The sequence below is a fragment of the Musa acuminata genome, chromosome BXJ1-11, assembly GCF_036884655.1.
Source record: "Musa acuminata AAA Group cultivar baxijiao chromosome BXJ1-11, Cavendish_Baxijiao_AAA, whole genome shotgun sequence".
Classification (NCBI taxonomy): domain Eukaryota; kingdom Viridiplantae; phylum Streptophyta; class Magnoliopsida; order Zingiberales; family Musaceae; genus Musa; species Musa acuminata.
Genome location: NC_088337.1, coordinates 14,170,638 through 14,195,669, shown reverse-complemented (window position 1 = coordinate 14,195,669; position 25,032 = coordinate 14,170,638). Strand labels below are relative to the sequence as shown.

The window sequence follows — 25,032 nt, the reverse complement described above, 5'->3', positions numbered from 1 at the left end:
GAACAATAATACATATTCTCAGACACTCATAAAAGACAACCACAATGTTCATGTTGTCAGTATCAGCCTACCTCAGCTTCCTCACTTTGGAAATGTTTCTGAATAGTATCCATTATTTGATCAGCATGTGACTGCAACTCAGAATAGAATTCTACAGAAGTAGAAGTGGCCGCTGCACTCTGGATTTCTTCAATTAAGCACCTAAACTTGTTGAACTGAATTTTTTCATTTGCATGCTCCTGCAAAAGGGATTCCGTTCCATCCAATACTGCCGGAAATATTACCTGGTCCTCAGCATAACTGCATGTGCAAAAATGACTACTCGTCAATAGATACAAGGCACTAAGTCAAAGAATCACGGTAAACGTATGTAGAATTCCTAGATCACTGTTGTCTCATGTTGTAACTCATCATCTCAAATGCAGTTCCTGTTCTTATTGTGAAAGCATTGATCCAACTTGTTATATGAAAATTATGATATATTCAGACTTTCTATAAATCACAGTCCGCTTCCTTGGAATGGTTAATGTTTAAATTTTGTTCTATAACTATATCAAAAATGCTCAGGCAGCTAATTAAAATCCAAGCAACAGGTCTTAACCAAAATTCAAATGAATTTTCTCTGCTACTATTCAACAAAAAGTCTTAAAAGAATTTTCTTACCTATGAAAGATGCATATATCGGCAATGAATTGAAGCCTTGTGTTAAAGGCAGTCAAATCCAAAAAATCTCCAGAAAGTTGTATTTTTCTTGCACTTTCTGCTATATCATTCAATTCTTTTCTAATAGCATTATGCCAATGCAATATCTCATCTATTGGATACAACCCAAGATCAAAACCTTCGCTGTCCGATTCTTTGTGTTTTCTCTTCCCAGTCATGGAAAGATCAGAAACACAGGCATACTTCTCAGTGTGAACAATAGACCTGCCAGGTGCAGAACTCTGTGATAGAAAATCATCAACATGACTTTGTCCAATGTTGGCCATACCTTTGTCTTCTATCCAAGTGAATATGACCTGTAATTACAAATAATATATATATATATATAAATATAATATAAAAGAAGCTTTAGTTGAATGAATCTTGATTTAAAGACAAAGGAATCCTGCATGAAGAGAAACATTACCTGCTTAAGAAGCTTTTCCTTTGGTAATATCTTGCTTAAACAGTTGATCATATCCTGGTGTTCATCGGACGAAATAGAAAATGAAAGCCAGGGAAGGAACTTCATCATCATATCCACAGGGATGCTACACAAAAACTCCCAGACCAGATCAGCCTGTTCTTTAAATGAATACTTGTCTATAAGCAAGGGGAAGACCTGTACGACCATCAACTATTAGCCACAGCTTACATTTAGCAGAAAATATCATGTCGTAATGGGATTTGAAGAAAGAGCACAAAAATGTTGCAATTTTATGTAGACATTTACTAACAATTTGTTGGTAAGACAAATCCATGAAATATCTCACTACCGAATCAGCTTAAGTGACAAATCAGAACCACCATCCAACAACAGTAGTCAAAACTTGGCTTCTACCTTGATCTGTAAGAGGTTTTTACCAAAACACTACTAAAAGCAGGCAACTTTTTTGGTTTCTTTCTATGAAGAAAGCAAATTGGACTCCTAGGTCCAGAAATAATGGTAGATTTGGACTTTTTTGTATAATTCAACTCACAAATTCATTTTTTTATAGTTGAATGCAACAAAGACAAGACTAAGATTATGTAAATGAGATTGTCAATGAGGACTAAGCAAAGATGACACTAAAGAGATTTCAAAGGGAATGCTTGACTGCATAGTGTAAAATTTACTAATCAGGCAAACACTGTTGTCCTGCATCCTTACTATCCATAGTTAATTCTTTATAATCTTTTCCTGCATCTGTTGTCCCAGACCATATAAAACTAACTAAGCATTTTATATTATATATTTCTCAACATTTGAATTATACTGGCCTCTAGAATCCAAATAAAGAGATGACACACTGTCACGAACGGTCGTCGCGCACTCGCAACAACTTCGTTCAACGAACCGTTCGTCGCTTTTGCATGCTTGAACAGAGACATGGCAGCCTGTTTTGCCTTGATTTTGTGTGTTTTGTTTATAAAAATACATGTTCGAACAGGTTGCAGTGCTGCAGTGCGACCGCTCACCGCGCCGGGCCAAAAAGCCCTAAAATGGCTCCGTTTTCGCGTACCGCGGTGTCACGAACTTAGCTGGTTTTGCCTAAGTCATGCGGCATCCTTGCGTGTCCATCCGCAAAGGTCAGCCTCCCCGAAGCCTCCCATTGTCCCTTAGGACCAATAAAAGAGAGAACGGGTTAGAGAGAACGCCTTAATCGGGATCCATAAGCAAACATCTCCGAAAAACACTTCATAGACAATGCAAATTACAAACATACTTTACAAGCTCTGAACAGTTGCACAACAAAGGGTAAAATGGTCCATTACAGACCGAAAATCTCTCACACGTGTCCACATGACACAACCTTTATTTACAAGCCTAAAGAGGCCACCAACCTAACTAAAATAGGACTATTAAGCCTTCGGTCGTCCCTCTACATGCTGTACAAGGCATGAACATACCAAAAGACACGGACATATATAAGCATTACATCAAACATCTTGTTTAGAAGTTTGTCCGTGACATTCTCCCCTGCTTATTCCTTCGACGTCCTCGTTGAAGCCTTTGTCGACACTGCAACTCCTCACCTTTGCTGAGTCTTCAATCTTCTGCTCCAGCTACAATGCGCCTCTTGGCTCCCAGCTACTCTCCGCTGTTGTTTTTTGAGTAGTCGAACCTTTGATCCGCCATGCTGCTTCAACTCGCTAATGACTCTGACTCTAGTATGGGGTTGGCTGAGTTGTATTGATCCCTGTTGGTTCATGCGGATCCTTCAAATGAAGGAAAAGACCATTCTTACTACGCTAGTCTCTCAAATGCCTCATGCTGCTTGAACTGGGTGGATGCTTGTTAGAGCTTTAACGAGCATCGTCTCGCAAACTTCTGAAGTTTTGGATCCTTCCTCCACAACATTTGCTCATTGACTCTTCTTTCGCTTAGTTGTCACATCCAAATAGGTTCGCATCACTTCCGCTTTCGATTGGCATTTCGTTGGGAAATGAAACGGACAATCTACTCTCAGTAGCACTGATCACCGTTGGTGAGGATTTGACAACTATTGTCTTCCATTATCTTCGAAGGGTCTTTGAACTTGTGCAGAGCTCCTTTGCTGGATAGATAAGAGAATTGGGGTACTCGGTTTCGCCCATTCTCTTAAGGGTTGAGAAGGCAAAGGTTACTTGACTTTGCCCGCCTCCTCGAGGTTGTACTCCATGCATCGAGCTGGTTACTAGCTCCTGCTCTTTGCTCACACTTCTGAAGCACTTGAAGTGTTTGCACTCCTTGCGTTGAGTTAGTTACTGTGATTCACCTTCTCAATGTCATCGAACTTCTGGGATTGTACCGTCTTCTCCATCAACCCTGTCGCCTACTCCACTGAGTAGCAAAGGTACAGCACCGCGTACTGCCTGCTTCGTTCCTTAGTTATGCACTCTTGCATGACCCGAAGTCCTTCACTTTCGGCTATCTTGATGATAAGCTCATTGACACCAGTCTTACGAAGTTCCTCGGCCTCTGCCCTTCAGCCTTGTCTCAGTACTTGGAGATTGCCTTTGCATGCTCTACCTCCTCGGCCCCTTTCACGACCAAGCGCTCTCCCTCCATGAGAGCAAGGGATCAATGACTTTCACGGAAGTCCCGCCTCTGCGGTACCATGGCGCTGCCATGCCCATGGCACTACTATCCGTCGCCTCGCATCTGCATCCCTTTTCTTCACAATCAGTAGATATGCCTCTGTGGCACTCCTCCGAGTCCACCTCCATTCTAACTGATGCTTGATTTTGGGAAGCTAAGTCCCTCTGGACTCGTCGTCGCTTCCTCGCCCCTTTCGACCCCCTGCTTCAACACCTCTGTGTTCTCCAAGCAGTCTGTTTGGTCGATGGAAAGACAGACTACAACTCCCATGCATGGCCTCTGCCATCACGTTGTAGGGTTTGCACCGATTCTGTTCTCCTTAGCTTCCTTAGTAGCAACGTTCGCTTACTCGACCTAGTCCTCTGACTTGCCGGGCTCCCTTAAGCGAATATGAGCTCTGGAGCAGTCCAACTCTCCAGCTGCTTTAATCATACCTCTGCATGATCAAGTCCCTCCCATGGGACTCACTGGTACTTGCATTCGAACTTTTCCCTTGGTGGAACACAACCCCCCATATGCTGATGACCAAGGCTTTCATCCGATACAAAATTCGATGCACGCACGGAAGACCCGCCTCTGCGGTACCATGGCCTTCACTCCTTGAATCCATAGCCCTTCTTGCCGTCGTGTTGTTCACCGAAGTGGAGCTTCCAGTAGCTCCCGATCATACCTCCATATGATCTAGTCCCTCACGGGACTAGATCGTGTGTATCGCATTTGCCACCAACTATTACACCACGATCCGCTGCACCATGTCGACTCCTGGTGACATCTCTATTGCATTCTGATCCTTGTGGGATGAACTCGAATTGTGAACCCTCCATGTGTGGCCTCTGCCAATACATCACAGGGTCTCTTCTACCTTCGATTTTGTTCGCTCCTTTGGCAATCGACCTTCATTCACCCACTCTTGGGTCACACCTAGATAAAGCACCGCTCTAGAATAGTCCGTCGCCTAGTAGCTCCCGAAGTCCATCGACTTCACTGTAATTTGTGCACCATTGTCTGGATCCTGGGCCTCTGCCCCTACCAGCACAATCTCCGCTGCGCACCGCTTCCTTCATGGCAACTTGAATGGCAACACTGTGGCATATTCTTCAAGAGTACCCACCTCTAAGTCCTCTTGCCCCGTGCTAAGGCCTTCTGAACCCAATTTCGTCTCCGCAAATTGAGTCGCCTTAGTTCCTCCATCAAATGCTTCTCCGAGATAAGGTGCATGTGCCCAGAAGCTCCTTTCGTCTTTGGCACCATGCAAGATGAGTCCACTCCGTCAGAATGAAGGACCCATGGAACAACATGATTCTACTCTTGCCTCTGCAAGAGTTCATGTCCTTGACCTCTGTCTAAGGAAAGCACTGTGCCTCCGCTCCATGTTTCAACTTCTATGCTGGCTCCCTTCATGCGGCTTGGGTACTTCGCCAAGTTACACCCAAGTTGCTCCGCTCCTCGTTTTTGCATTGAGTCGATGGTGGCCCTCGCGCCCACCATTCCACGGGTCAGCCCTCCCTTGAGTCTGATCTCCATATCGACTCCAAGTGTGTCTTCATTTGATTTGCTTTGGGTCGCTCCCCCTTTGGGTCGCTCCCCCACTTGATCTCGCAATGCATCCACCAATGCATTCTCTCGAACGAGATCATGCAACAACTCCTCGCCGCTTGCTCAGTCCATTGAGCTTCGTGGAGTTGTTGTTTGTTGAGGTACTCCTTCTCAACTTGTGAGGTCCGTCCCACATATTCCTTCATCTGGAGAGCCGAGACTTATCCCTCCTGGATAACTGTCCCGTTTGAGCAACATCTCTCTTCATTTCGGAGACCACCATCCCCTTGGACTACTCCGATCTGCTGAACAAACTGTGCATTGTTCTGCCTCCTACAAACGCACTTGCTAGATTGTGACTCCACGTCAATACAGCCCCCGCTGCACCACTCAAGGCCTAGCAACATGCTGAACTCGTTGCACACTTCAGCCTCCCACGGACGTATCCTTCACATGCCGAAGAAAAAGTTTCAATGCTCCATGGCACCGAGTTTCGGTCGCCTTGGGATGGCCACGAACATTCCATCGTCCGCATACAAGCCCATGTATGAGTACCAAATTCTTCGAGCTAGCAATTCCCCTCACCTCTGTGAGCTTTGCATAACTCTTTTGGTCGTTGAGCAACTCATTCCACCTTGCATGGTCTCACCCTTTACCAAGCGCCTCGCTTGCCTTAAGCTCCATCAAGTATGGTTGTCAACGTTGAGTCATAGCTCAAACTCAGCCATCCCAACCTTTGTGCGCTCCTCATTCTTCCAAGCTTGTCTGTTCTCGTGGTGCCTCTTGCGCGAAGGGTTGGTCATTCCTCTGAATGCCAATGTCAGATGCCCGCTCCTCTGAGCGACTCCTTTTCCCTACATCTCCATGCTCGTTTTCCCCCAAACGGTCGCGCGTGTGCTGACTGCCCTCAACGTAGCCCCGCTAGGTCTCCCACGTTTGCATGCTAAGTGTTTCTATGAGTGCTTGTCCCGCTCTGATACCATCTGTCACGGACTTAGCTGGTTTTGCCTAAGTCGTACGGCACCCTTGCGTGTCCGTCCGCAAATGCCAGCCTCCCCGAAGCCTCTCATTGTCCCTTAGGACCAACAAAAGAGAGAACGGGTTAAAGAGAACGCCTCAATCGGGATCCACAAGCAAACATCTCCGAAAAACACTTCATAGACAATGCAAATTACAAACAGACTTTACAAGCTCTGAACAGTTGCACAACAAAGGGTAAAATGGTCCATTACAGACCGAAAATCTCTCACACGTGTCCACATGACACAACCTTTATTTACAAGCTTAAAGAGGCCACTAACCTAACTAAAATGAGACCATTAAGCCTTCGGTCGTCCCTCTACATGCTGTACAAGGCATGAACATACCAAAAGACACAGACATACATAAACATTACATCAAACATCTTGTTTAGAAGTTTGTCCGTGACAGCGGGCTGTTTTCTGCAGCCCGCTGCAGTGCTCAAAACATCAGCCATCTCAGCACCCTAGAACCCACCGGGTGGCACAAGGCTGGATGGGGCTTCGGTATATTGTCGGACGTTGATCATTCTTCACAAGTTCACACGTTTTCTTGACGAGAACTTGCCTTCGCGCCTGGCACCCGGTGAGCAGCTGTTTGTGGACTTGCAACTGTTCGTTTAACCTTCCAAAGTCCTTGTTTTCCTCCTTTCTCTCTTTTCTCTTGTACACTCAAGGTGCTTGCTGAATTGCTTGTAAAGCTTCCCTCTTCGCGAGACGCCGGGACTTGTCCGTCGCTCGTTTTCAATCTAATCAACTTTCTGTTTTACAGGTCCTTCGGGACCTGTACGAGGTTGCAACTAGGCTGAAACTTTACGGACGCATATGTCGCAAGGGCGCCTCATGACTTAGGCAATCCCAGCTAAGTTCGAGAAGTTGGCACAAGGGTGCGTCGCGACTTAGGCAACTCAAGCTAAGTTCGCGTCTTCGCCACAAGGGTGCCTCACGACTTAGGCAATTTTAGCTAAGTCGGTGATAGTTCATCGCTTTTGCATGCTTGTACAGAGACATGGCAACCTGTTTTGCCTTTGTTTTGTGTGCTTTTACTTGTAAAAATGCAAATTCGAACAGGTTGCAGTGCTACAGTGCGACTGCTCACCGCGCAAGGCCAAAAAACCCCAAAATGGCTTTGTTTTCGCGTGTCGCGAGCTGTTTTCTGCAGACCCCTGCAGCACCCTGGAACCCCCCGGGTGGCACAGGGCTGGATGGGGCTTCGGTATATTGTCGGGCATTAAAAAATCTTCACAAGTTCGCACGTTAACTTGATGAGAACTTGCCTTCACGCCCGGCACTAGGTGAGCAGTTGTTTATGGACTTGCAACTGTTCGTTCTACCTTCTAAAGTCCTTGTTTTCTCCTTCCTCTCTTTTCTCTCTTGCACTCAAGGTGCTTGCTGAATTGCTTGTAAAGCTTCCCCTTTCCACGAGACATCGAGACTTGTCTGTCGCTCGTTCTTCGAACTAATCAACTTTCTCTTTTACAGGTCCTTTGGGACTAGAGTGAGGTTACAAACTAGCTGACCCTTTGCGGACGTATAACGCAAGGGCACGTCACGACTTAGGCAATCCCAGCTAAGTCCAAGAAGTTAGCGCAAGGGTGCTTCGCGACTTAGGCAACTCAAGAAAAGTTTGCAACTTGGCCGCAATGGTGCCTCACGTCTTAGGCAATTCCAGCTAAGTCCATGACATTATGGTATCAGAGCGGGCAAGCAATTCGAGCAAGCAGCGAAGAAACTTCGCAATCTCGCCATGGCAAAGCATCGTGGCAAATCGAGCAAGACGGGGCAAGCCGGACCCTTGCCCCAAGCAGCCGCAGGTGGGCTGCAAGTGCAAACTCGCTCTCATGTTGTTGGAGCTGCTCAAGAGTAGCATGGCAGCGAATATGATGAGCGAGAAGTTGGCTACTCTCCGCGAGCGGAGGAGGCACAATCTGGAGCACCAACCGAGAAAAAAAGCCATAAGGAGAGGTTCACAACGGCGGAAACCCGCCTGGATGTTCTTGAAGCGAGCTTGGAGGAACTTTACCATAGCCAAAGAAGGCTTCTTGGGGTAGAGAGCTCATAAGAAGAAGCTGAATCCCGAATCGACAAGGTGGAGGCCCTAGTCGATCGACTGTCGGACGACACCAAAGACTCCGTGCAACATCTGCACGAAGTCGTGGCGGAACTCACTTCCAAAGCGACAATGCTCACAAGGGCACTAAATGCGGGAGGGAGCAACACTCGCGTTGCGCCGCCACAAAACTTTAGGGCACCTGAGCCACATTGTTATGGGGGTGCCAGAGATGCTAAAGAGCTCGAGAATTCCTTGTTCGACATGGAACAATACTTTCGAGCTATGAGGCCTGATTCTGAAGAAACTAAAGTTTTGATGGCAACCATGTATTTGAAATGGGGATGCAAAACTTTGGTGGCGAACCCGTTGGGAGGAGATCCAACAAGGTCGGTGTCGGGTGGACACATGGGAGGACTTAAAGCGAGAGTTGAGAACTCAGTTTCTACCTGAGAACACCGAGTTCGTCGCAAGGAGGAAACTAAGATAACTATGCCAAAGTACTTTCATTTGAAACTACATGAAGCAATTTTCTGCACTAATGCTGGACATACAAGACATGTCCGAAAAAGATAAGCTATTCAGCTTCCTCGATGGTTTGAAGTCATGGGCTCAATAAAAACTACATCGAAGGAATGTCACCGATGTGATCAGGGCAATTGCTGCCGCAGAAAGGCTCACCGACTTTGTTTCCTTTGAGGACCCAGGAAAAAGGAAACAATCTTCAGGAAATTGCCCTCCAAAATATTCTCGAGGGAAGGAGCCCGGAGGCGAACAAAGGAAGAAGAGTTCCCACAAAGGGCCAAGCTCAAAAGGCAAGGCCTCGAAACCTGACGGATGCTTCTTGCGCGGAGAGCCGCACATGGTGAGGGAGTGCCTATAGAAATAAGCACTCAATGCTTTAACAACTTCCATCCATCCCCCCAAATCAGACAAGGGCAAAGTCGTCGCCCTCAATTCAAGCAGTTCAGAATCTAACAACGACGATAAAGAGTCGCAAGGTCCCCGAATGAGAGCAATGCGTTTGTTAAATGCATTGCGAGGTCAAGTGGGGAAGAACATCAAAGCAAAGCCATTGAAAGCAGGGAGTAGCGAGATGTATGTAGACATTAAGCTCAATGGCCAAACAACCCGTGCAATGGTGGACACGGGTGCAACCCATAACTTTATTATCGATCGAGAAGCAAAGCGACTTGGGCTAATCTTGGAGAAGAACCCAAGCCGGATGAAGGTCGTGAACTCAGAGGCCAAGCGGGTCTCCGAGTTGGCAAAGGGAGTCCCCATCAAGATCGAAACATGAAGCGGGAGCACGAACATGATGGCGATGCCATTGGAAGACTTCCAAGTGATTCTTGGAATGGAGTTCATACAGGCAACAAAGTTGGTGCCAATGTCGTTCCTAAACTCCCTATGTATAATGGGAGGTGACGACCCCTGTGTGGTTCCCGTCTCTCGGAGAGGAACCAAGGACCCCAATAGATATCGACAGTACAACTGATGAAAGGGGTACGAAAAGGTGAATTAACATTCGTGACTGCTATGAAACTAGAGCCACTCGACGAGAAGGTCATTCATAAACCTGCTGTGGTGGCGAACGTTCTGAAGGAGTTCATAAACGTTATGCCACCCGAGTTGTCGAAGACTCTACCGCAACGTAGAGGCGTAGATCATCATATCGAGTTGGAGCCAGGAGTGAAGCCTCCAATGAAACCACCCTACCGCATGCCCCCTCTAGAGTTGGCAGAGCTCCAAAAGCAATTAGGTGAACTGCTAAGCGGTGGTCTCATCCGCAATTCTAAAGCACCCTTCGGAGCTCCAGTTCTATTCTAAAAGAAACAAGATGGGAGCCTCCGACTATGCGTCGATTATCGAGCCCTCAACAAAGTGACGATGAAGAACAAGTATCCCATCCCACTCGTCGCGGACTTGTTCGACCAATTGGGCAAAGCCAAGTATTTCTCCAAACTTGACATCCGGTCAGGGTACTAGCAGGTGCGCATTGCTGAAGGCAACGAAGCGAAGACTACCTGTGTGACCAGGTATGGAGCGTTTGAGTTCTTAGTGATGATGCCTTTCGGCTTAACCAACGCTCTGGCCACGTTCTGCACTCTAATGAACTAACTATTCAAGGAGTATTTGGATAAGTTTGTGGTCGTCTACTTGAACGATATCATCGTCTACAGCCAAACGCTCGAGGAGCATGTCGAGCACCTTTGAACAATTTACAAGGTTCTCAGGGAGAACACTTTGTTCATGAAAAGGGAGAAGTGCTACTTTGCTCAAACGGAGATCTTATTCTTAGGGCATCGAATCGGTGATGGCTGCGTTCGGATGGACAAATTAAAGGTGCAAGCTATTGCGAAATGACAAACTCCAAAGAAGGTGCCAAAGCTGAGATCCTTCCTTGGTTTCGTCAACTACTATTAATGCTTCATAACGGGGTATTCGAAGCGTGAAACTCCACTGACGGAGTTGCTGAAGGAGCAGCCTTGGAGGTGGTCTGATAAATGTGAAGCTGCATTCCAAGATCTGAAAGCTGTTGTGTTGGAAAAACAGGTGCTCAAATTGCCGGACTACGGGGAGCCCTTCGAAGTCCATACAGATGTGTTAGGACTCTAGCTAGGAGAGTCCTAATTGAGAGGGACATTCATGTAAAACCTACCTAAGTCGACCCCTATTAAAGAGGTGAAGAGGCCGACTAGGGTTAGGAGGTTGTTTCTTAGAGATGAATTAGGAGTTGTAAAGGAATAGGAGCCTTGAGTAGAAGTCCTATTAGGAGTTGGTTAGAAGTAGGAGTCTTGAGTAGGAGTCCTATTAGGAGTTAGGGTTTAGAAACCCTATAAAGAGCCATGTATTCCTCCTCTTTTGATAAGCAATAGATGAATCTTTTCTACAGCCTTTGAGCAGCAACTTGGAGGGAGGAACCCCTATAGAGTTCCAAGGAGGCCGATCCCCTAAAGAGATCAACCCCAAGTTTAGAATCTGCAAGGGTTCTAACACCTGGTATCAGAGCAGCGTTCTTGGCATCTCGCTGCCCTTCCATAGCCATCCATCAGCCCTCCACAGCCGCCAAAGCAATTCCCACAATTGCTTAAAATATCGTCGCCAAATTCCGCCATCATCTCCACCACCGCGGATCATCCTTTGATCTCCTCGTGAATTGCAACAGGTTCTGGTTTTCTACTTTACTGCTGCTACAATTTAGTTATACCTATCCGAAAATCCAAAAAAAAAAGAAAAAATTGTTCCTATATTGCTGCATAAACTTTTAGTTATAAAATTTTCATCTCTACAACGAAAGATACATTGCAGAATTTCAGCCGCATAGCACTGTTTGTTTGATCTTGATACTATATTTTCTCTGTCCAAACCTCTACAAAATTTTCTTGATTAAATTGGAAATCGTTGTTGTCATATAAACTAAGATATTACTGTCAATTCCCTCCTCAAATCTCTCAAATTTTTTGTGGAGATTTCGTCAAGAAACCGTTGTTTCTTCGACGACAATTCTGCTCTTACAAGACAACACAATTCTGCAGCAAACTTTCACTGATTTCTATCAAACCTTTGCTGCCATCCACCACAGATCGAAAACTTTCATCCACAGCCCTAAAACTGCACCAAACCACACCCTCAAACTGCACCCAAAAAAGCCACAAAACAAACCTAAACCGCAGCCTACATCTACCAATCCACCAACCCTTTCAACCATCACTTCTCTCAACCTATACATGCCTTTAACCCGTCAACAAAAGAGAGATCTTAACATCACAGATTTGGAGTCATATACTATGGCATCTGACGAGGCAATCAATGCTAAATTTGAAGCCTTCGAGGCACGAATGGAGGATAAGATTTGGACTCCTTACCGAATTCAGTTTGGGCCGACCACCAAGCCCGAAGAAATCACATCAAGGAGAGAGCTCTAACCAATTACATCATGCCCAAAGAGATGACTTCCAAGAGAGAGGAGGCTCTATGACCAACCCCAACTATTCCCGCATGAGAGTAGACTTCCCTAGATGGGAAGAAGGAGACCCAATTGGTTGGATCTCGTGCGCCGAGCGATATTTTCAGTACCATAAAACTGCGGATGCATCCATGGTGGAAATTGCAGCTATACATCTTGAAGGGGATGTCATACAGTGGTTTGACTGGTTTGAACATACTTATGGAGTCCTTTCATGGCGACAATTCAAAGAAGAACTGCTGAACCGCTTCGGACCAACTTATTACGAGAACATTGACGAACAACTAGCAAAGATCCGACAAACCTCCACCATTCAGGAGTACCAAACCAGGTTTGAAAGGTTATCTAATCAAACTCGTGATTGGTCTGAAAAACAGCTATTGGGGACCTTTATTGAGGGCTTCAAGCCGGAGATCCGGGGGGAAGTTAAGACGCGACAACCATACACGCTTATGGCAGCCATCTCTTTCGCACAACATCAAGAGGAGCACTTGAACCATGAAGCTCAGAGACTAGGGTCGCTCCTCAACCAGTAATATTGAAGCCCTCAGCCCCCCCTACTATCGACCAAGTCCCTACACCAAAGAGGTTAACAAGAGAAGAGCTTCGGGAGCGATATGCGAAGGGAGCCGTGACGAGCCGTGGAGCCGTGAGCATCGCTGTAGTAAAGGGAGACTTCTTATGATTGAACCAATAGAAGAAGAGGTCATTGAACATCCAGAAGAGAGCCTTGAACATGAAGAAGAAAATGCAGAAGAAGAGCCACAACCGACCGAAGTTACGGTACATACACTAGCCGGCTACTCAAACCCGCAAACGATGAAAGTTGGAGGCCTTCTCAAACAATAACCGATCACTGTTCTCATCGACATGGGCAGTACTAATAACTTTCTAAACAGTAAGGTTACTATCCAGATGGCCTTACCTATCGAGAATTGCAACAGGTTTGACGTTAAGGTCGCCGATGGATGGATTTTGAAGTATGATCGTAGGCGCCCACAAGTGAAACTGTTGCTGATTATGAGGCCTTACCAAGAGATAATTGCATATTTCTTCCTTCTCCCTCTTGATGATCATGAGGCCATGCTCATAATTAAATGGTTGACGACATTATGTGATATTTCTTGGAATTTTATACAACTAATTATGAAATTTTACAGTAAGGAGAAACAGGTGATACTGAACGACAAACGTGGGGGCGACGTAACAACGATTTGCATACAATAAATGGAGAAGGTTTTGCATAAAGCATGCAGCAGATTTTTGGTACAACTTGAGCAGCAACCTAAGGGAGAGCCAATAGAATTTGAAGATCCAAACCTACTTCCTTTGTTTGCTGAATTTTCAGATATATTTGACGAACCATACAACCTACCTCTTACCTGTCGGCATGATCATTATATAACGATTCTTTCAGGCAAACCTCCAGCAAATACTCGGCCATATCAATATCTACATCTCCAGAAGGATGAAATAGAAAGGATTGTAAAAGAGATGCTCGAAACAGGAGTTATTCGGCCAAGTTGCAACCTCTACTCTTCACCGGTGCTACTTGTACGCAAGAAGGACGGAACATGGCGAATATGCGTTGATTACCGAGCTCTCAATGGCATAACCATCAAGGGCAAATACCTTATTCCAATAGCAGATGAATTGCTAGATGAAAGGGAGCACAAATCTTCACAAAGCTGGACCTTTGATCCGGGTATCATCAAATATGAGTGTGCGTAGAAGACATACCGAAAACCACCTTTTGAACACACAACAACCACTACGAATTTTTGCTTTCTTCAACAGAAGGTGGAATATCTTGGGCATATCATATCAAGTAACTTCGTTCAACGAACCATTCGTCGCTTTTGCATGCTTGTACAGAGACATGGCACCCTGTTTTGCCTTGGTTTTGTGTGCTTTTGCTCGTAAAATTACATGTTCGAACAGGTCACCGCGCCAGGCCAAAAAGCCGCAAAATGGCTCCGTTTTCGTGTGCCACGGGCTGTTTTTTGCAGACCGCTGCAGCACCCAAACCGTCAGTCATCTCAGCACCCTGGAACCCCCTGGGTGGCACAGGACTAGATGGGGCTTCGGTGTATTATCGGGAGTTGAAAAATCTTCACAAGTTCGAACGTTAACTTGACGGGAACTTGCCTTCGCGCCCGGCACCCGATGAGCAGTTGTTTGTGGACTTGCAACTGTTCGTTCTACCTTCTAAAGTCCTTGTTTTCTCCTTCCTCTCTTTTATCTCTTGCACTCAAGGTGCTTGCTGAATTGCTTGTAAAGCTTCCCCTTTCCGCGAGACGTCGGGACTTGTCTGTCGCTCGTTCTTCGAACTAATCAACTTTCTCTTTTACAAGTCCTTCGGGACCTGAGTGAGGTTGCAAACTAGCTGACCCTTTGCGGACGCATAACGCAAGGGCGCGTCACAACTTAGGCAATCCTAACTAAGTCCGAGAAGTTAGCGCAAGAGTGCTTCGCAACTTAGGCAACTCAAGCTAAGTTCGCGACTTGGCTGCAAGGGTGCCTCACGGCTTAGGCAATTCCAGCTAAGACCGTGACAACACGACGTGTCACCTTAGTTTATAGATAATATATTATATTAAAGCATCATCAATCTCCATGTTTCCACAACTCCCCAAGTACTTCAATAATCTTAGCTGTCAAATTTTTGCTTCTAATCAACTGTATTTTACCACAGACCACTAAGTTGAATATATACTTCTAGATCACACAACTGTGGATTTAATATTGATGTCTTGCATTATTTTAAAGAGATATTCACATTTAAAGGCACTAAACACTTGCACTATGCAATAACAAACTCAAAAATGCTTATTCTATGTGCGGTTCAATCCCCAAGAACAAACTTGGTATGCATGAAAAGGAGGATAATTCTATATCAAAGAAAAATTGATAATATGAGACCACACAATTGCCAAAAATCTCAGTTCTCTTTAACCTAGGGAAAGAAGCTATTTCAGGTATATCATCGAACCATTTGTATTTGATGTTGGTTCTAAATCATGTAAAAATATGCTGATTGGCGATTTTGGCTTCAAATTGCACAAAAACTGTAAAATGAAGCCACCTATAGAGTGCATCAATGTACTGCATGTCAAGGCCATGAAATTGGTTCATGTTGGTCACAGTCAACAATATTTGAACAGTAAATTTATAGCAAAGAAATTGAAAGGAGAAAGCAAATGGCCTCATTATTTTAAATTTACATGCATAAACACCTTCCACAAATGACCATCATCTGACCAAATTTCTCAGAATGGCTTTCACTGCAGTTGGAAGATCAAGTGGCTCAGGGCGAAAACATAAAACCAGTCATCTTTCTTACAAGTTACAATACTACAATTCTGTCCTTCCATTAGAACATCTATTAGGTTTTTGTGATCTGCCATGTTTATAGAATATTTTTTGGTCCAGTTGTACGAGTTTCATGATGTGACCAATAGTCATAATAGGTACATTAAAGAGCTTGTTATATTTTATTTTTTGATGATTTTCAGAAAGGAAAAAAGAAATTTTTCCATGGAAGAACATATTCTAGCAATAATGCTATGAAAACATGATGATCTCATTGTTGCTGGATGTATCCTGTGACTATTACCATAATGGTTCAACTGAAATAAAAAATCATGGAACCGAAGACAAATATCTCTCAATTACTTACTTTATAACACTACTGAATACAAGAAAAAGCTTCCTAATGCTAAACTTCATAAATTTAAACATCTATGTGTCTGAGGTGTTAATAATTATAACCAAGTCAAGAACTTTGTCTGTTAAATTCTTGTTAAACTGTAAGTAAATTTGTAGAAGTTCAATAAATTGCTAGTGTTGATCATGTTCAAGAAAAATTGATAAAACAATTTGCTTTGTTATAAAAACAATCTAAAGAAGAAAATCTCAGTAACACAGACCTGCTCTTCTTCCTTAGACATATGCTGGCTAAGTGATGTTTTTATGACTCCAATGTGGGAAGCCAGTTCTCTTAGGAAATGATCCTCTGAAACAAATGCTTGCTTTTCTTCCTTAGGCATATGATGGCTAAATGATGTTATTGCTGCAATACGAACAGCAAGTTCTCTCCGAAGAGATTCCTCATTTGTCACATGTGATACCAACAGGATAAACACATAATAGAAGAGATGGCTCTCCCCTTTATGCTCGAGAGAATATGTTCTAGCCACATTCTTGACATGTACATCAAGAGCTGGAAAGATGACCTAAAATATAGATAAAAACATGTTACATCATATCAGCCTTCTTCAAAATTACCATTATTGAGAATAGATATTTATCATGTATTTATTAAGTAAAATACAAGTAATTTCTAAGAAGGAGATTTTGGAATCCAAGAAATATTCCAATTGACACCCAATTCAGATCAAGGATTAAATCTCGATCAGATATCAGTTTCAGTAATCTACCAAACCAGTGTGGCACTAGCACACCAACTCCAAGCAATAAATACCTACCCATATCGTATTGTATCAATTAAAAAGTGATAAAAATAATACTATTGACCATTACCAGATCATAGTCCTTGATTGAATTGGTAAGCCAAGGTCTATACATACCAAATGGATAGGTATGTTAATCCAGGCTTTAGATATCTCAAGTTAGGTTATAAATAAAGATTAAACAAATAAGAATAATTCCTTCTATATCCAAATAATAGCAACCAACAATCTTGCAAAAGGTTAAAAAGAAACTCCAAAATTTTCCAAAATGGACCTAAGAATAGTCACTTAACATGAATTTCAACTTCTTGAAACAGGAGCTTTACGAGATGCAATGCACAATGCATTTTTGCCTTTTCTCTTAAGAGAAGAATCATGTAAAGAATGACATGTAAGGTCTCTTAGGCATCTGTAGCATCAAAGCAACGTAAAATCATCTAGGCCCTCACTATTGCCATGATCTTGAAAATATGTTTCAACTTTCAACTACCATAGAGATAAAACAATCAGCCTAGGAGTCTTAGCAATAGGCTAGTTATTACAGGTATGGCAGTAACAAACATGAGAAAGAAGGTTGCATCCAAGGTTTCAAATACTAGTCGGATCAGTACATGATTGGTATATACTTGTCAACCAAGTACTGGTGTCGAAACATATAGCTCGACACTAGTGTGTATCGATCTATTTTTCATTGTTTTATGTTTTTTAATTATTTCATTCAATGATACTTGATGGTACAGGTTGGTCTATTTGTAGAGTATCGGTCAACAGGTTATGGAGACCAATATCATACTAATATTCAAATCCTTCATCACATTTAGCAAGCACAAACACGGACATGGTACATGGCTTATCTTCAAGAATGACATGAGGTAACATAGGGACAAACTAGTAAGTATATAGTTTATAGCAAGGTATGCAATATCATACCATACCGGAGTTTTGACGTTCGTTCGAAACGGTACGATATTGAATACCGAGCGATATACCGTTCGGTATACCACTCGGTATATATATATATGTATATATATATATGTATATATATATATGTATATATTTATTTATTTATTTTTTTTATTTTATTTATTTATTTATTTATTTATTTATAAATATTTTTATAAAAGGCGACGTCGCTGAAAAAGGTGACGTGACGTCACCTTTTAAAAAAATATTTATATATAAATATTTATATATATTAATATATATATATTAATATATATATTAATATATATATATATATATATCTTTCTTTTTTTTTTTTCCGTCTGGTAACGGGCGGTCCATGTACCGATCAATTGACAGACCGGTACGTACCGGACGGTATTATTCGAAATTGAATACCTTGGTTTATAGTACAATATAGTTTATATTTTATATACTTTATACAATGATAATCTTAAATATGAAGATGTATTTCATACGATATGCATTCTTTTTAAATATATGTTACAAGAAGCATAAAAATCTAAAATCCAATCAGAAAATACCTCAAATACATCACACATAATAATTTAAAAAGGTCAAGGTACACATCATCCATGTTTGACATCTGGATTCTATATGTAAATAGTATATCGTGCCCTATAATGGTACCATATATTAGCATTAGCATATGCACATGATGCATATTGATGTGGAACCAATTTAGTTACTCTCTTATTAAATAAATTTAATTAGTTTAGTGGTATTTTGAATATGTCATAAGTGGACAAATGGCAACATCTACTCAAGGAGGAGAAAAAGGAAATAAATATAAAAAAGAAAGAAATCAGATTTGATTCTGATAGAAGATTACAAATCTTGATTGAATTCCTTAATTATTCATCAAAGGAAGCTTATCAATTAAGAATATCATCAAAAGAGAAGATTATTTTTCAAATTAAGCCAGAAATATTTTTTTTTATTACATCTGGAATACTAAATCAAGAATATATTTTATTTGATCCTTTTTTTTTTTTTTCTTGTACTTGGGCCTACAAAAGGGGCTAAATATTGTAATACATCATCAGAGAATAAATTAATGAATTGAGCTTTTTTTTTTAATGTTATATGTGAGTAGCGCAAGACTACAATTATTTTTTTGATAGAATGATTTCAACTTTTACGTGCAAGACATACAGAGGTGTGAGGCATTCATCTTGGGAGTTTTTTCTATAAGATGAAGCGAATCTAATAGTTTTCTTTTTTACTATTATCTTATCATTATTATCATTCTCTTCCTCTCTTTCTAACCCTAGGGGAAAAAAGAAATTCTGCCCTACATATAGACCCTTGTTTGTTTTGATGTATCCAAATTAGTCTCAAGAAGTGCGTGACAAGTGCTACATTAGTATGAGCAACAACAACTTTTGACGAGCAATGGCACTGTAGAAAGCATTTGATGGATTTTTTATTTTTCCCCTACTCTCCCCCTTTCTCTTATAATCCTCTCCTTTTCTTCTTACTTTCTTCTTCTTCTTTTATTCCTCTTGACCATTATAAACATTGGACACCACCATCCTAATAAAAGAAATTAGATATAACAAAATCGACTACTAGAATGATGATATCAAATAACCATTCATACACTCATTTTTCTAGATAACTCAATTTAGATGGCAAATATGGTGATATCAAATCCATGCTAATTTTACAAACCATTTCCAAGAATATAAAAAGAAAATGTCCCAAAAATGGTAAGATCTTCTTCTTTTCTTTTCACCTTCTCTCTCTGTAAATATCAAAACACTAACAAGCAAATAAAATAATGTCTCCATAATGTGTATATGCATTTGATAAGTTGTGTTTCGTTTGAGATCAAAATTAGTTGGTTAAGATATCTTAATAAAACTAATTTCATTTTTTGTTTTAACTATATCAGTCAGTGCAGATTGATATTTATTGGTCCGGCCATTGATCGGCTTGTGTGATGGACAACTTTTCCAAGTCCAACTCGAAATCAAACTTTCCACACAGTAAGTATCAAAATTGTATTATGCAACAAACCTACCACCCAATATTGCTATTGAGTCCCCATTTTTTTTCTATTTACAAATGTTCAATGATGTTAACGAAACAAAAATATAGATTATGTTTTACTTATAAGCTTAAACTTTTAGATTATGTTTTATTTATTAGCTTAAGGAAATAAAAATATAAATGTTCGATGGTGTTAAGGAAATAAAAATATGGCATTGCTCAAAAATTTTAAACGGTATTAGAACAAAAGATTTTGTCTTCAAATCTTCTCTAGGTCACACATTAAAATATATATAATCCCTAAGTAACATGTTTCACTTGTTAGGCTTTGGTCAATTTGCCGACTTATGCTTTTAGATACAATGATATTGGTCAAATATTTAAAGATTAGTCGTCACTAGTTGTTCTCTTTTCTACTTGCCTCTCTCCTCCTTTGCCTTCTCTTCTTCTCAACCTTCTCTTCCTATTTTTCTCCTCCTCCACTACCACCTTCTTCTCCACCTTTTCCTTGTCTTTTTTCTTCTTCTTCGCCTGCTCTCTTTCTACTCTCCACCCTCCACTTCATTTGCTTCAACACCACCTTCTCATCTTCTTCTTCTCATCCGCATTGCCACCCTTTGTCCATGTTGCCACCTCCTCCTTGACACATATTGCTCTCTCTCTATGCTTATAGCGGTTCAGGTGATACCAATCAAAACCGACACATACCAACATAATTATGATATCATATTGATCAATATAGAATTGATCAGTGTTTTCAAAAGTGCTAGGTGCCAAAACGCCTGAGGTGCTAGGCGCCCACCTGAGTGAAGCAAGACACTCCCATATATTAAAATTTAAAAAATATATATTATGATTAATAAATATGATCATAAAATTAAAAATGACACAATCATATAAAGTAAAGTTACATTGCAGGAAATAAGAGCAGATATCTGCGATGTTCCTACCTAACAGTATATGTTCTGTTATGTTCTAACTTCTAACTCCTAATAAGGTACCCCCCTCAAGTTAATGTTGGAAATTTAACAAAGTGTAGGAAATACAAATAGGAAATAGATCATTAATAGTGCAGGAAAGAGATCATTTAACAAAGCTTCTGTTACCTATACACTGAGAAAGAGGAGGAGATGGAGTAGTAACCAATGGAGGAAGGTGGTGGTTAGGGCAGAGGATATTGGCAACCAACAGAAAACAAATTTGGTCGATCATATAAGTACACACGACGAAGAAACAAAGTTGCAGATGGTGGCGTAAGGGGAGGAGGCTCGTGGTCTAGCAGCGTAGGGCAAAGGGGGCTTGTGGTCTGACGATGTACACTTGCGATTAAGCAGCATAGGACGATGAGGCTCATAGCATCCGACAGCATAGGAAGAAGGCGGCTCACGATAGGGTTTCTAGTCCTTACAATGGATCAAGCACGTAGGGGGGAAGGAGGGTAAGTGTTGTGTCTAGTCAGTTCGGTTGAGCCACCTATGTGAAATTAACCTAATTTGGACTTGTTCGGGTGCTCACTTGATTCGAGCAACGCCTGGGCCCAGGCACACACTCGAGCGACGCCTTCTTCAAGCGCCTCACTCGACCCTGTTATGAGGCGCTCAGGCCTCACCTCGCCCGAGCACCTTTTGAAATCACTAGAATTGATTTTTCGATAGGTTATCTCATCTCTAATCGGCCATATTAAATCCTTTGATCAGGTTGATTTATTTTTTCTCAACTCTAGAAATTTGGGGGGTTACAAATGCCTTAAGTTGCCTTAACCCTAAAACAAATGCAGCCCTAATGTACAAGAAATAATTTTCAAGATTTTATGTTTCGGTGCATACTATGCTAATATTAAGTAGCATGTGTCATTCCGATGAGAAACCAAACCTAAAAATCACTTGTATTGGGCTAATTTGTTAGTACATAATATTAAAATATACACTCGTGCATTTTCTCACATATATTGACAAGAGGTGAAATTCTTAATATTATTAGGGTAAGAGTCTAGGATGATTTGTTTTTATTTTTATCTTTTATGTAATAGGAAGACCTAACAAATCCACCTACTTTTCTCTTGAATAAAATGTACTCTTATGGATATACAATCCTTTCATTTTTTATTTCTTTTTAGTGTGCCCAGCACAAGGACTAGTGCTGAGAAGCATGAAGGTGCCACCAAAAAACAAGACATTGATCATACCTCCTTATTTAGGTAAACCAAACAACTTCAATTTACATGGAAACCAATATGGGAAACTCATTTCTCATCAAAAGTACATAAAACTACAAGAAAATTTGCGACACAGTACATTTGTATGCCTCACCCATGACATTTGATATTGGTAACATACTATGCCATTGATGCATCAATGTCACAGCAGTGAATCACTCATATGGTAGGAGGCTCCTCGACCAAGTACGATCATGGCAAATACGATTGTGTAAGATGTAGTGCACCTGGATTGTGGCTCTCATCATTATATTATTTTTGTGTGTTGTAGAATGTATCCGACACCAAAAATAATGACTAACTATAATTCTGCATCAGTTGGCCATAAGATCCAGGATAATCGGAATGCTGAGGATGAGGATTTGTTATATGACTCGGCATCATATAGGCTTGGTCTCATATCCTTGTACGAATCATCGGCAGAATTTCCTATTCCATTATGACCATAAACAAGTCGTGTAGATCCTCATATTTTATGATCTTAGATGGCATGAATAAAAGACTCCTCTTTGGTCCATGCATCACCCACCTGTGTCTGAGTAGCAAGAGCCCTGGCCACCATCATTAGTTGGAGCAATACTATCCATATTGCTACTCTCTCCATGAATCCCACCAAGAGCTGAGTGTGAGGGAGAAGATGTCTCATCACCGAAATGAACTTGTAGCTCGTCAATTGCATCAAGTAGAACAACCAAGTACGAGCCTAATCATTTCCCTTGTCATGATAACCAGATGCATGAATGTGTTGTGTGTTGCCATGAGCTTTAAGGGAGGACATAAGCTCAAAAGAGTCTCTATGAAGCTGTTATATAGCTCAAGAGACATTTAAAGGGGGACAAGGTGGGATAGGCTGGTCCTACCAATGGACTGCCCTGATCCGAGCAATCTACATCTCAATTCACGAGCGGACTGGTACATTCCATATTAAAAAGAGGGACAAGGTGGGATAGGCTTGTCCTGCCAGTGAACCACTTGAACGAGGTAGTCTGTGTCTTGGTTCGCTTGGTACGAACTGGTCCATGCAATATGTAGAACCTTGGCCTTGGATAATGTCTTGAGTTACAAGAATTTCTTAGTTTGAGTTTCATGGCCATGTTTATCTTCTGGCCCCTACCTCTTGTGAGACTCCCTCCTAGCTCTCATCCCATCTACACTACCACAGCTGTCATCTCCCTTGCCTTTCATTTTTTGTTTAACAACACCGTTTGTGCTTACTTCAGTTTGGTAATTGCATCAATTTGATATCATAGCAACGTGATTGTATTAGACTGACAAGACTTGACTCAGCATTCATGGATCCCTGTCACAATACCAACGAAAAATCTAGTTTGCTGGAAGCAATCACATAACTAACTTACGTCAAGATTTTGTGACTAAACTTCAGCTACTCGTCTTTCTCTACGTGAAGGAAGTCGCAATAATGACAACATGAAATGGACCCCTCTTGCTGAATAAAATACACAATTAGCAACAGAGAATAGCTTGTAGTGGCAAATCTTCAATCTTATGAGAAATAATTCTTTCAGCATAGCAGGAAAAGAATGATGCAAACAGGAAAAGCATTTCTGCAAGTATGCAATCAATGACCTATCAGCACTACGTTTTAGTATGCCTCAAGAGATCAGTCGAATAAATCAGAAACGTCACTCTTCCCCTATTCGCCAAAACTTTGAGAGACAACAACAGTCAACACGCACTAATTTGTCGTATTCGAGTTATCTACATCGTTTTCATTCCTGCCAGGACCCACCACCCAATTCAGAGGTTTCTGCCACGGATCAAAACCTTTCACCCCAAACCCTTTAATTGACTCGATATCGGACCACTTACCAAGCCCCCAAACCACGATAATTTCAAGATAGAAAGAACGGGCAACTACATATATATATGTATGCATAACACATTACTCCGTACCACGTCCTCGGCGTTGCAATGGTGCTGGTAGATGTCGAAGAGAAAGATGCAGCGCTCGGCGAGGAAACGCACGTCGCCACTGCCGGCGGTGGCGAGCTCGACAGCGTCGTGGTGGAGGCGGTTGAGCTCCGTCCGGATGGCCTTCTGGAAGTAGACGAAGATCAGGATGGGGGACTTCTCCGACGAGCCATTGAACGGCGACGGCGACAGCGACGGATCGATCGAGTTCACCACCTCCTGCGGCATCAGGGCGAGCACCCCGTCCCCCGCCACCGGCGTCGCCATGGCAACCGACCCCGGTTCAGCCTACTCTCTCTGTCTCTCTCTTCTCTCTCTCTCTCTCTCTCTCGTATGAGATTTAGAACGTCCCATTCGCGTCGAGCACTACCATCGTTGATAAGGAAAGCGTGGCACGTGCGAAGTGGCCACCGAGTGGGCAGCGTAGGCATCGCACGTGTTTCCCACCGAGTGCTCCACTTTGGCTCATGTTGGGGCACTATGGACATTTCAAGTCCTCAGTTTCGTTCACTTCCACCCCTCCCCGCCGCGGGAATTCTTTTGAGACCACGATACTCAGCGAGTCCACTTACCAAAACGCCCCTGTTGTGTGAGAGGTTTCGCGGTTACGTCCTCGTCAGCTGCTGATCAACTTTGTTAAGCGACCGTGTCAAGTGAATGGGCCCGATTGTCTTCCAAGTGGACCTCAGAAACCCATGACACGAAGCATGATTATTAATCGCATAAATATCCCTCCGAAATCACTTATTTTCACATTGGTACCTCTAAATGTTAGTTTGCATGCGTAGCTCATCATAAATAGTACTAAATCATAGGCCGTGAGATCAGATCTCGACCGTCCGTCTCGAGTGGAGGATCGGAGTCCACATAATTTTTACTCTATATTAAGGTCTCCCACGTGCTTCTCGAATGAGAGAGCACTACCTATGCTAAGTTGTATCGACTTTGCGATAGGAGCTTCAGCTTATGAAAGTTGCTCCATGTGGAAGCCTTTTATTGGTGTCGATTATTATGTATCATGGTATTGATATTTTCCTTTTAGTATAATATTAAAATGTTGGGCGTAAGAATGCATTTCCAAACTATATAAGGATAAATATGTAAAAAGAACTCTCCT

At 42.2% G+C, this 25,032-nt stretch overlaps 1 protein-coding gene across 1 annotated transcript in view; it reads right to left on the bottom strand.

The window, feature by feature from the left end:
- The window catches only part of LOC135597222 (zinc finger protein BRUTUS-like), a 32,509-nt gene extending 8,254 nt beyond the window's left edge, over nucleotides 1-24,255 (bottom strand). Inside the window, exons 1-5 of the mRNA XM_065089888.1 lie at nucleotides 23,898-24,255; nucleotides 16,268-16,573; nucleotides 1,130-1,324; nucleotides 664-1,019; nucleotides 72-300 (exon numbers count right to left, since the gene is read on the bottom strand). Of these exons, the coding sequence (XP_064945960.1) occupies nucleotides 72-300; nucleotides 664-1,019; nucleotides 1,130-1,324; nucleotides 16,268-16,573; nucleotides 23,898-24,182 (1,371 nt within the window). The 5' untranslated portion in view covers nucleotides 24,183-24,255. The remainder of the gene's footprint in view (nucleotides 1-71; nucleotides 301-663; nucleotides 1,020-1,129; nucleotides 1,325-16,267; nucleotides 16,574-23,897) is intronic.
- Between the last annotated feature and the right edge of the window lie 777 nt (nucleotides 24,256-25,032).